At 40.6% G+C, this 12,789-nt stretch overlaps 1 protein-coding gene across 1 annotated transcript in view; it reads right to left on the bottom strand.

Annotated features, from left to right (window-relative positions):
• Nucleotides 1-12,464, bottom strand: part of CCDC60 (coiled-coil domain containing 60) — a 114,555-nt gene extending 102,091 nt beyond the window's left edge. The window contains exons 1-2 of the mRNA XM_074202248.1: nt 12,405-12,464; nt 9,582-9,650 (exon numbers count right to left, since the gene is read on the bottom strand). Of these exons, the coding sequence (XP_074058349.1) occupies nt 9,582-9,650; nt 12,405-12,464 (129 nt within the window). The remainder of the gene's footprint in view (nt 1-9,581; nt 9,651-12,404) is intronic.
• Nucleotides 12,465-12,789: the final 325 nt, after the last annotated feature.

Genomic DNA, 12,789 nt, shown 5'->3' with positions numbered 1-12,789 from the left:
TATTCCTGGAGGCAGCCTTGGTAAAGTAGAAGGATTAATGGACTTGGGATCAGAGTAGTTCTGCCATCAACTACCTGTATGGCCTTGGTCAACTCGGCTTCTTGGCCCCCATTTCACTTGGAGAGGAGAAGGTTGGGCATTCGTTAAGAACTTACTACTCTTTGGCACTCTTGTTAGGCATCATGGGTTATTAGATTCAAAGATAAAACACAAACAAACCCAATATCAAGAAACTTATGTCACATCAGGAAAGATATAATGTACTTGGGCAGGAAACTTATCCTAATGCTCTAGGAAATTCTCTAAAACTTAGTTGAAATTCTGAGTTTCAGAGAAGGAGGATCATCTGCTTTGGTTGTGGGAATTTCCTTACCTGGACTGACTAATCACATGCCCAAGAAGCATATTCAGCATAAGTGCCTAAAACATGTAGTTAGCCAGCATTTAATCAATCAAAATTTATTAAGTACCTACTATGTGCCATAGTCTAAGAAAAGGCAAAAGATAATTCCTGGGTTGGGAAGAGAAGGAATGAATTCTGTTTTGGAAATGTGGGAGTCCAATTTGAGATGTCAAAGTGAAATTATCTATATGGGTCCAGGATTCAGGAGACAGACTAAGGCTCTGCTTGGCATCTCTATGGAGATGAGAGCTGATGAGATTAGTAAGGCAAAGAACATCAAGGGAGAAGAGGAAAGATTTCAGGACAAAGCCTTGGGAGACACCCCCCAATTAATAGGCATGATTTATTTGAAGATTCAGAAAAAAAAGAAAAAAATGGTTAGACATGAGTGAAAACTAGGAGAGGGCAATGTCATAAAGACATCGAGAAGAGACACTTCATAAGAGGGTGGTTGACAGGGTCAAAGACTTCTGAGAAGTTGACATAAGTTTAGAGTAAGCACCCCAGATGTTCACATGGACTATTTTTATCTAACCTGTAATTCAGCATTCTGAACTCATATTGGTCTGATCAATCACAGTCAGACTGTAATTTATCTCAAACAAATTGATGTCATTTTGGTGGTCTTTGATAGTGGACAAGAACCAACCTACCAACCAACTAAAAATGGCCACTGAGAAAAGGCTATTGAATTGGCAATTAAGGCCTCATTGAAAAATTTGGATTGTGCTATGATGTTTGTTGAGAAATATAGCAATAATTTGAGATAGGGTTATCGCCTATGATTCATTGGTACAGGTGAGAATATTCCCTCTCCCAAAAGAGGATGATCCACCTTCTCTGAACTGCAACTAAGAGTTTCAACTAAGAGTTTTTAGATAATGTCCTAGTGCATTGAGATGTTAAGTTACCTGCCCAAGGTCACGCAGCCATTCTTATCAGTGGTGGGACTTGAATCTAGGTGTTCCTGGCTTCCAGGTTAGCTCTCTCTCTCTCTCTCTCTCTCTCTCTCTCTCTCTCTCTCTCTTAATTATACCATGCAGACAGAGCTAACCAGCAGGGCACCCAGCAGATGCTCCCAGAGCACTCAGACTACGGAAGGTAAGGGGGAGTGGGGAGACTGTAGAGGTCTCTCCTCTGTGGCTGTAACAGGACTCTGGTGTTCCATCCATATTCAGACCCTTGTCACAGTCTGGGCCCCCAAACTGCCATAGTGAAGCAAGGTCTCTCCTTACAGCTCCAGGGCAGAGGGATGTGCCTGTAGTTACCCAAAGAAAAAAAGCACAAGCCAGGAGAGCAATCAGAGCCTCTCATAAGACTTTGAAGGAACTGAGGTCCTTGCGGGGGTGTCCCAATAATACTCAAAAGCTTGGGAAGCAACCCCAAACCAGGGCACAATCTGGGGAAATGAGTAAACAGGAAAAAAAGAAACTGACCATAGACTATTACTTTGTTCCTGTGGAGGCTCAAAACACACAGTCAGAAGATGACAAAATCCAAGCTTCTGCATATAAAGTCTCCAAGAAAAATAGGAGTTGGACTCAGGCTATGGAAGAGCTCAAAAAAAAGATTTTGAAAATCATGTAAGGAAGGTAGAGGAAAAATTGGGAAGAAAAATGAGAGAGACACAGGAAAAACATGAAAATCAAGTCAATGGCTTAGTCAAGGAGATACAAAAAAAAAAATGCTGTGAAGAAAACAACAAGTTAAAAATCAATTTAGGACAAATGCAAAAAAGCAGTCCAAAAAGTTAATGAGAAGAATAACACCTTAAAAAGCAGAATTGGCCAGATGGAAAAGGTGATAAGAAAGCTCTCTGAGGAAAACAAATCCCTCAGATGTAGAATGGAGAGAAGAGGAAGCCAATGATTTGGCAAATATAAAGAAACAGTAAATCAATACCAATTACATCATGCAGAAATTGTAGATGGCTTCTAATGTCCTTTCAGGGTCTAGATATGTGATTCTATGCTCTGATACATCCTGGTTATGCTGTCATGAGCAAGTCACTTAACCTCTCTGTGCTTCAGTTTCCTCATTTAATAGGATAATGATCTATCTATTTCACAGGATTGTTGTGAAACTCAAGATAAACAATGAAGGTGAGCACTTGGTGAAAGAGATGGCATGGCATAGCATGGAGAGAGAGAGAGAGAGAGAGAGAGAGAGAGAGAGAGAGAGAGAGAGAGAGAGAGAGAGAGAGAGAGAGAGAACAGCTGGACAAAATATTTAACTTCCCAGTGCTCTACACAGCTCCTTAAGAATCTAAGTTGCCTGGAGAACATTGTACACAGTAACAGCAGCATTGTGCAATGATCAGTAGTGATGAATTTAGTTCTTCTTAGTAATACAATGATCCAACACAATTCCCAAAGACTCATTATGGAAAATACCATCTACATCAAGAGAAGAAAACATGGAGTCTGACTATTTCCCTTTTTTCCCCTTTTCTTGTCCTTTTCTTTTCTTTTTTTGTTTTGTTTCTTCTTTCAAAATATGACCTACTGTGTAGATATGTTTACATGATTGCCCATATAAAATCTATATCAGATTGCTTGCTGTCTTGGAGGGGGGGGGAAGAGAGGGAGAGGAGAAAAATTTGGAACTGAAAATCTTATAAAAATGAATGTTCAAAAGTATATTTACATGTAATTAGAAAAAAATAGAATACTATTAAGGAAAAAACAAACAAAAAAGAAATCTTAAGCTATAAAGAATTATGGAATGATCAGAACATTAAAAAGGATGCAGGTTGCAGTAGAGCAGCTGCATTGGTAGTAGGAGTTTCTCCATTTAGAATTGCTCACAACAATGAATGACAGACTTGGTCCCTCCTACCTCCAGAAAAAGTATCATGCAAATAATCATTGTTATTCTGATGCTGTCTCTCAGTTCATCCTGAGGCATTTTCATTGGGGTAGTGTGACTGGCTAGGTGCCTATTTCTACTCTGCTTTGGGGTTCACTGTCAGTGCCCCTCCCTCATCTGTATCAGGGCAGATTTTCTGATAGTGATGTTCACTTATTAGACTGGCAGAGGTCAATGAGACTTAATTGGTTGGTAATAAAAGGAATTTTTCACTCCCATATTTTTAGGAACTAATCTCTGCATTTTCTTTCTTCTAAACTAATTCCTCTGTAATGAGACTTAATTGGATTTTTTTAATAAAGAGAAATGCTAAGAATTAAGTGTTATGAACACTTATTGCTAGAGACTAAAGAAAGCTACTATTCAAAGACTGTTTAAAGGAGGAGGGCTGGCAAGATACTGCTGAGAGTTATGAGTTACAAGTCTGGGGAGGTCCAGACTTGGATCTCCTGTGGTCACATTGATTTGTAAGGAGAAGCTATGGGTGTGGAAAATTGTCTATACCGTCAGCCTTCGTTGATGGCAACTAGATGCCAATGTGGAGTGTACACTAGACCTGAAGTCAGGAAGATGAGTTTAAATACAGCCTCAGACATTTACTAGCTAAAAATGACCTAACTTCTCTGTACCTCATTTTCCTCATCTATAAAATGAAAGGGTTGAAATCAATGGCCACTCAGGTTCCTTTTAGTTTTTAAATCTAGGACCCAATGTGTTGGTTAGTTATACCAAATTGTATTTCCATCGCTCCCAGCTTTGTTTTTAATCCTTTATTACAAGTTATTATTTAATGGGTGGTGTAAGATGGAGTTGGGATGTGTAAGTGGAAATGGAAATGAAGCAAAAATAAAATTGAAAAAGCTATAAAAAGTAAAATATCCTTTCTTGTTTTTAAAGTGAGAGGGTCGTCTCTGCTGCTCTGGGTCTTTTGAGTGGGAAATGGAAATGAGTCCCCAAGTGCTGAAGGGTGGCTGCTTCCTTTTCCAAGATGGGTTACTAAGATAATAGCTGCCAATTACAATCATTTTAAGGCTGGCAGAGAGCTCTCAGAGGGGCCTCACAGCAATTGTATGAGTGCAGGTATCTGGGATCAGACAGAAGGATTAGGCATGTTTACCCCAGAAAAGCAAAGACTCAGGGGGGATCAGGATCGTGGTTCCCTGCTGACTGTCTTCAGGTATTGCCAGTCTGTCTCAAAGAAGAGGAACTGGCTGTGTTCTGAAGGCAGAGCAAAAAGCTATCTGCAAAGAGGAAACAGGAACTGTCTAGGGCTGGAAAAATGACCCTGACATTTAACCTAGCTCCCTCATTGAAGGGCCTTCAAGCAAAGGAGAGCTTTGGAAGAAGGCATCTCTGGGAATTTTCACTATAGCTACAAGGGCAATTAGATGGCACAGTGGATAGAACACTGGCCTTGGAGTCAGGAGGACAGGAGTTTGAATCTAGCCTTAGACATTTACTAGCTGTGTGACCTTGGGCACGTCACTTAACCCTGATTGCCCCACATCCAGAGTCATCCTGTTTCCTATCTGACCCCTGCATCCAGATGACTGGAGAAGACAGTGAGGTTGATGACTTAGCACAGCACCCCCTCACTCAAATCCAGTTCACAGGTTTGTCATGGCATCACCTCCCTGATGTCATGGTCTTCTTCGAGAATGAAGGACAACCTTATTATTATAGGTACAGGGGAGAAGGTTGCTGGGCCTGGAGTCAGGAAGACCTGAATTTGAATCTGACCTCAAACTCATACCAGCTATGTGATTCTGGGTAAGCCACTTTACCTCTATTTGTCTCAGTTTCTTCAACTGTAAAATGCGCCTGCCTATCAGATATCTATGAGATATTCATAAAGTGCTTAGCCAAGAGTCTAACCTAGGAAAGGTCCTTAATAACTCTTTGTTTCCTTCTTCCTAGTTCTAAATCTATGATCCTTTATTAGGTAGAAGATACAAAGCGGAAGATTTAAACTTGACATAAGGAATATTTTAGCAAATGAGAGCTTTCCCAAGATGGCATAATCTACCTATGGAAAGAGGCAGTGCCCTTCCCTGGAAACCCTTAAGCAGAGACTTCATGACCCTTCATCAGAAAGTTGTAGAGCATATATTCAGGTCTTGGTTGGACTTAGTTGGATGGACCTTCTGACTTGGGAGATTCTGTAATTCTATGAAGGCATTCCACCTCCCCATCCTCAGTTTCCTCATCTTCAAAAAGTTGGCCTAGATTATGTCTAAGGTCTCTTCTATCTCCAAACCTTTGACCTCTAGAAATTCACAGAATTATGACACACTCGCTGGCAATTGGTTTAGGGATAGTTGACTATGTGGCAGTTTTTTCTTAACAAATGAATTTGTACCGACAACCTTTGACCTTAGGCCAATATTCAGGAAGCTGGGAATCACAAGCTCATGTGAAGCATGCGTGATGAGACAATTGGGTGAGTTCCTTCAGTGTATGTCTACAGTTTATCGTATAGGGGTCCTATAATTCTCCCAGTAATTCTCCCTAGAATTAGTAAAAGTCAATCTTGTTTTTTAAATTTGGTACCTATATGACCTCTATTAAGTTTTAAGAAACTTCATTAGGCTTATCTACTAAGATATATATGAATTGTGATCTGCCCCTGTGGATGAAATTCTCATTTCTAGAATCAAGACTCCATTGACAAGCTTGTTATGATATGACAAAATTCTTTTCCTCCTAACCATCCTGTGAGGTAGATTGTGCAAGCATTATTCTACCCATCTCATGGATGAGGACATAGATTTTCCCCAGAGGATCATGTAACTAGGGAATGTGAAGAGTTGAAACTTAAGACCAAGAGTTTTTCTATTAATTTCTCTATAACCAGCTAGCAAGATGGATAATGGATGAATAGATGAATGAGTCCAGATCATTATCTACCTATTGGTGGATAGAATGATAACTAAGAATGGATAGGGAAGGAGGGAGGGAGGGAGGGGGAGAGAGAGAGAGAGAGAGAGAGAGAGAGAGAGAGAGAGAGAGAGAGAGAGAGAGAGAGAGAGATCTTAATTGGGAAAAAAACCTGTCTTAAGCTCCGTTAGGTGGTCTAGTGATTAGAGTGCTGTGCTTGGAGTCAGAAAGATCTGAGTTCAAATTTAACCTTAGTTCAAATCCAACTCTGGGTAAGTCAGTTTGCCTCGGTTTTCTCAATGATAAAATGAGGATAACAGCAACACTTACGTCATAGGGTTGTCATGAGGACTAAATGAGATAATATTTGTTAAGAAGATAGCACAGGGTCTGACCCATAGTATAGGTTATAGAAATCCTAACTCGGTCTTTTGGAGTTTCTGATCTTTTGTGATCCTGTTTAGTGTTTTCTTGGCAAAGTGTATGGATTGCTTTGCTCTTTCATACTCCAGTTCATTTTACAGATGAGGAAACTGAGATAAACAGAGTTAAATGACTTGCTCAGGGTCACACAGTGTCTGAGATTTGAACTCAGAGATGAATCTTCTGGACTCCAGGTCTGCACTTTTTGCACTATGGTGCCAGTTGCCCTACATGGTAGCTACTTTATTATGATTATCACCACCATTGTGTTCCAGGCCTTCTGAGAGCTTGGGTTTATAATGAAAATGATACTCTAACCCTATTGATTAGCATAAATACATTACCTCTCATCTGAGCACTTTAAGAACAGCATTTGATAGTGGTGCGCTTTAAAAAACGGTAGAGCATGTCTTCGCAATGGTTTATTCCTCATGGAAATTCTCAGAGATTGAATTTAAATAGTCCAGTTTTAGAATGGTATCCAAAGGTCACTGAGATTAAATGGATTAACTTGGGGGTCACATAATCAGTAAATGCCAGATGGAGGATCTGAACCCAGGTTTCTCTGATTTCAGGTTTGGTATGCTATTCCTTATGCTACCATTCCTCTCTGAAGTTATCACATATCTAATGATAAAGATGTGACTATTTTAAATTCTTTCCAATTTACATAGTTAAGCAATGCTGCCTTAAAACAATTAGAGTGACCATAAAATTAACTTTAAAACAGGACATATTGCCTTATTTTATTTTTATAGATTGAGTCTAGGAAAATACAGAGCTCCAGATGTTTTCTCCTCCTACTCTACTCCTGACTTTCTGGATTTTTGAACTAGATGCCCCACTCCCTTTCAGCTCCCTTTGTTGTAGTGTCTTCTCCTATTAGAATGAAGGCTTCTTGAAGATAGGAATTGTCTCTTTTTTTGCTTTATGTTTGTGCCCCAGTACTCAGCACAATGGTTAGCACATAGTAGGTATCCAATAAATAATTGTTGCTTGTTGTTTTGCCGAGAAACAGGATAGGTGGCTTTTCTTTAAACCCAACTACAAGCTTGTCATGAAATGTAGGTGTTTTATATAGATTTCAGTTCTATGTCAGAATTTTATTTATAAAGTGCTTTGGTTTTAATTTTTGTTTGTGATTACACGAATAAAGAGAATTCCTGATGAAGGGATTATCTCCACCAAAGCAGATGGTCACCTGTTCTGCAAATGGGTCTTAGAGAGATGCCTGGGGCATTCAAGAGTCATGTACCCAAGAACACAAAGCTAATCTGTGTCAGAGGTGGGACCCAAGCCTGACTCCCTGACTCCCATGATGCTTCTCTCTGCTTTTAATATAACTTTTGATTTTTATTCCTTAAAGCAACTTTCTTAGGTACACTCTATTACACATTTAGAGCTAAAGGAACCTTAGAGGTCATAGAGTTCAACTCCCTCATTTTATACATGAGGAAACTGAGGTGGAGGGGGGAAGTGACTTGCTCAGGTTTATACAAATAGTAAATATCTGAGGCCAAATTTGAATTCACATCTGATTCCAGGTTCACTTTTCTATCCACTGGGATAGCTTTCCTCAAATATCTGAAACACTCACTTGGCAAGGGGATTTATCTTATTCTGCTTCATCCCCAAGGAAGAATCAGGTATGGAAGTCAAAAAGAAGAAAAATTCAGTTTGAGGACTTCCTGGTAATGGGACCTGTCCAGCAGGCAAGTTGGTACTTGCTTTTTTTAAAAAAAAAAAACTTTTTGCAAGGCATTGGGATTAAGTGACTTGCCCAAGGTCCCACAGCTAAGTTTTAAGTGTCTCAGGTTGGATTTGAACTCAGATCCTCCTGATTCCAGGGTCAGTGCTATATCCACTGTGTCATCTAGCTGCTCCCAAGGTGGTACTTTCAAAGTAGAGAGCTCTCTGTCCCTGAAGGTCAATCAAAGGCTAGGGGACTAACTAGGTTAGTTTGGATATGTCATAGAGGGGGTTCTTGCTCAGGTATGGCTTCAGCTAGATGACCACTGAGGTCTCTTTCAGTATTGAGATTCTGGGCAGCTTAGGTGGCACAGTGAAGAGAAAGAACACTGTCCTTGCATCCAGGAGGATGGGAGTTGGAATGCAGATACTTGACATTTCTTAGCTGTGTGACCTTGGGCAAGTTATTTAACTGATGGCCTCCCATCCAGGGCCATCTCCAGTCTTCCTGATTCATATTTAGCCACTGGATCCAGATGGCTCTGGAGGAGAAAGTGAGGCTGGTAAGTGAGCACAGCCTGCCCTCACTCAAACCCAGTCCATGTGTTTGTCATGACATCATCTCCCTGATGTCGGGGTCTTCTTTGAGAATGAAGGACAAACATTGTAATACATTAGTGGATTCTAATGACAAAACATATAACCCTCCAGGAAATGTGCTTACTTTTTTTTTCCAATTCAGTTCAATTCAATTCAATTAACAACCAGATCTGTCATGTAATATCTTTGTAACCTTAGAGAAATCCTTTAACACCTCTCTGCTTCAATTCTGTATATTTAAAATAAAGGAGTTGGACTTGATGTTATCTGAGGATCTTTCAGGGTCCAGTCTTATGACTTTATTTATGCCTCTTCCTGGAAGAATAGAAGTCACACTAGATCTGAGTCCTGGGATGGGGGACTGTCCTCAAGTGAAGTCCAAAAGGAAACCTATAAAAACTCTGACCCAGGGCGGCTAGGTGGGGCAGTGGATAAAGCACCGGCCCTCTAGTCAGGAGTACCTGGGTTCAAATCCGGGCTCAGACACTTAATAATTACCTAGCTGTGTGGCCTTGGGCAAGCCACTTAACCCCATTGCCTAGCAAAAGCCTAAAAACAAACAAACAAAAAAAGCTCTGAGCCATCACATTGTCAAGAATAGATCTACTTCTGGGATTCCAGGGAAGGTTGGTGTCAATGAATTCCCAAGTCTTAACACAGCCTCATGAACAGGTCTATGGTTTTCAATAAAAGATCCCAGAGAAATGCTTTTTTGACTCACCTTTGCAGTTCTAGCCTTTAATTTTTCCACAAACTTTGGACTTATAAAGAAGTTTTCATACTTGGTATCCTGAAAAGAAAATAAGATGCATAAGCAAATGTCTTGGTCATGATGAAGGAAGGAAGGAAGGAAGGAAGTGAATGAGTCAATGAATGAGGCAGAGAAAGGGTTTTAAAACTGGTTAATTCAACTTCAATGAATTAAGTTTGTATGAGTATCCCCTACCATCAGTAATGGTTCAGCTTTAGGCATTGAGGAGTCAAACATGGAAAAACAAGAATGCTTCTGCCCCCAAAGAGCATCCATTCCACAAAAAGATATAATATGCACACAGATAAAAAACACAAAATAATTTTTAGGAAGTTTAGAGCACTGAGGATTTATGGGATCAGAAAAGGTCTGATGTAGGTACTATTACTGAACTGACTCTTCTTCCCTTCCTTTCCTGCTTCTCTTTTCCCTTCTTTCTCTTTCCCCCTTTCATCCTCCTTTCCCTTCTCCCTCCTTCCCTCCTGCCCTTTCTTCCCTTCCGTAACCTCCTTTCTCTGTTCCACTTAATTCCTTTTTCCTTTTTCTTTCCCTTTCCCTTTTCTTTCCATTACTTTCCCTTCTCCTTTCCCCTCCCCTTCCCCTTTTCCCCTTCCCCTTCCCCCCTTTTATTTTTCCTTTACTTCCCATTTACTTTCCCTTTCCCTTCAATTTTCCTTTCCATTTCCTTTTCCCTTTCCTCTCTTTTTCCTTTTCCTTCCTTTCCTTTCCCTTTCCTTCCTTCCATTTTCCTTTTCCCCTCCTTTCCCCCTCCTTTTCCCTCCCTTCCTCCCTCCTTCCTTCCTCCAACCCTCCCTTCCTTCCTTCCTCCCTCCCTCCCTCCCTTTCCTTCCTCCAGCCCTCCCTCCTTCCTCCCTCCCTCCTCCCTCCCTTCCTCCCTCCCTCCTTCCCTCCTTTCTTCCTTCCTCCTTCCTTCTTCCCTTCCTTCATTCCCTCCTTCCTTCCTCCACGCACCCCCATTTCCCTTCATCTTGTTCTCTCCCTCTTCTTTTTTCTCTTTCCCTCTACACCTCCACCCTTCTTCATCACCCTCTCCCTCCCCTCTAATTCTTGGTACTGGCCCATTCCCCACCCCTTCCCCCTCCCCTTCATAGCCATACATTTCCTCACTGATGTCCTTTGCACTGCTTCTACAATTCCCCATGTGTGATGTTTCAGCCAAGCAACTAAATCTTTATTAAATTCCATTTTGTAAATGGAAAAACAATGGCCTGGCCAACAGATGAGAATTTGTCAGCGGCACCGTCACTTTCCATAGATTTTTCCCCCCTAGTATTTCATACAAAAACCACTTACCTCATACTTTAATATTTAAAAAAAATTGGGGGCACTTTCTAGAATAAAATTAATATGGAAATTAATTCCCTCTGGATGTATTCAGTCTGATGCAAACATCAGGGGAACAGCTGGGACCCTTCCCTGAGTGCTATGCTGCTCAATCTGAGAATGCAGAGCACTTGGAAGGAGTTCATAGAAGACGAGCAAAAATGATTAGACAATTTCAGATGTATTGTGTGGAAATGGAAAGAAGCTTAGCCATTCAGCACTACTGGGAGGGAGGGAGGGAGGGAAGGAGAGAGGGAGACAAGGGGAGACACATAAAAAGAGTGTACAGATAAACTATGGGTCTGAATCAAGGTAAAAGAATTACAGAGAGCAGCAATAAAGCGAGCTGTTTTTCTGAGGTTCTATGATCCCAGAGTACTTGGGGTAAATTGTCTTTTTCATTCTTATCATAGTTTTCAAGGTAGCATTGTGGTTTGCCATAGGTTAAGAGGAATGTCAGATATCACCTAGTCCTATATACACTCAAGTTATGAAAACCTATTTGGATTATTCACCCAAGAGGTCATCCAGTTCCAGCTTCAAGACTTCCAGAGATGGAGAAGCAACGATTTAAAACTGGAAGGGACCTTGGATTTAGTCCAATTCAGTCATTTTACAGGTGAGCCAACAGAGGTCCATTACCCAAAGTCACACAGGGAGACAGTGGCAGAGCTGTAATCTCAGTCCAGCTCCTCTGATAACAAATTCTATATTCTTTTAACAATAATAATCCTAACTAATTTGATCATATCTAATAGTTTAAGGTATGCAAAGAACTGTGTATACATTATCTCATTAGATCCTCACAACGATGCTGGGAGATAAAAAGGATTAGATATCATTCCCATTTTATAGATGAGGAAACTGAGGCAGAAGGAGATTAAATGACTTGTCCAGTAAAGCTAGTTATATGTTTGAGGCTGAATTTGAACTCAGGTCTTCCTGGTGATGCAGAGTGCTCTCTGCCTTGTGCAGTATGTGCCAATTACTGTGTAAGACATTGTGTATACCAAGAAAAAAGAGAAAACAACCCCAGTCCTCCAGATAATTATATGCTGTCACCAATCGATAAGCATTTATTAAGTCCCACTGTAGGCCAGACAAGCTTCAAGGAGTCCAAAGACAGAAACAAAAAGCTGAGACTTTCTAGCAGTTCAAACTCTACCAGAGTTCTCTTTCCTCTCCTCGGCCCAGTTCCAAATTATCTTCTATTTGCTTTGTATATGGCTTGTGCGTATATATGCCCCAATAGAATGAAAACATTTTGTAGGCAAAATGATTCATTTGGGGTTTTGAATCCTTAATATCTACCACACAGTAAAGTCTTAATAAGTGCCTATTGATTTACGAAGGCGGCACCCATCATTTGGAGGCAGCTTTAATTTTTAGCTGTGTTTACCTTTTGCCGAGCTGGAGGCAATCCTCCTCTGGTGCAATTTCTACTCTAACCTGGTGGCAGCTTTCCAAAGCATTTTCTTCATCACTAGATTCCCAAGAAGATATGGACATGCGGGACTGAGAGCCCCATAAAGTAGTTGAGGCTGTGGTTATGTGTTTGAGGCTAAATTTGAACTTAAGTCTTCCTGGTGACCCAGGAATGACTCTGTAGAACTCAATGACCAACTCTTCCCTTTCAGCTCTTTACCTTTTATCCTTTCCCTTTTTGAAACCCAAATCACTCTTCCTTCCTAGGACTCTCAAGTAGCTAGAATATTAAGACAAAGAGAAGGAAAGTAACCCCTCCATAGGATGCCAATAGGGGCTTTATCTAGGATCAGACTTCAAGTGGTAATTGCTTCAGATGCAACAAGATAGAAAGTGAAAACTGGATTGA

This window comes from Macrotis lagotis, chromosome X, assembly GCF_037893015.1.
Source record: "Macrotis lagotis isolate mMagLag1 chromosome X, bilby.v1.9.chrom.fasta, whole genome shotgun sequence".
Classification (NCBI taxonomy): Eukaryota; Metazoa; Chordata; class Mammalia; order Peramelemorphia; family Peramelidae; genus Macrotis; species Macrotis lagotis.
Note: the sequence above shows the minus strand (reverse complement) of the source record. Positions and strands in the feature narration are given on the sequence as shown.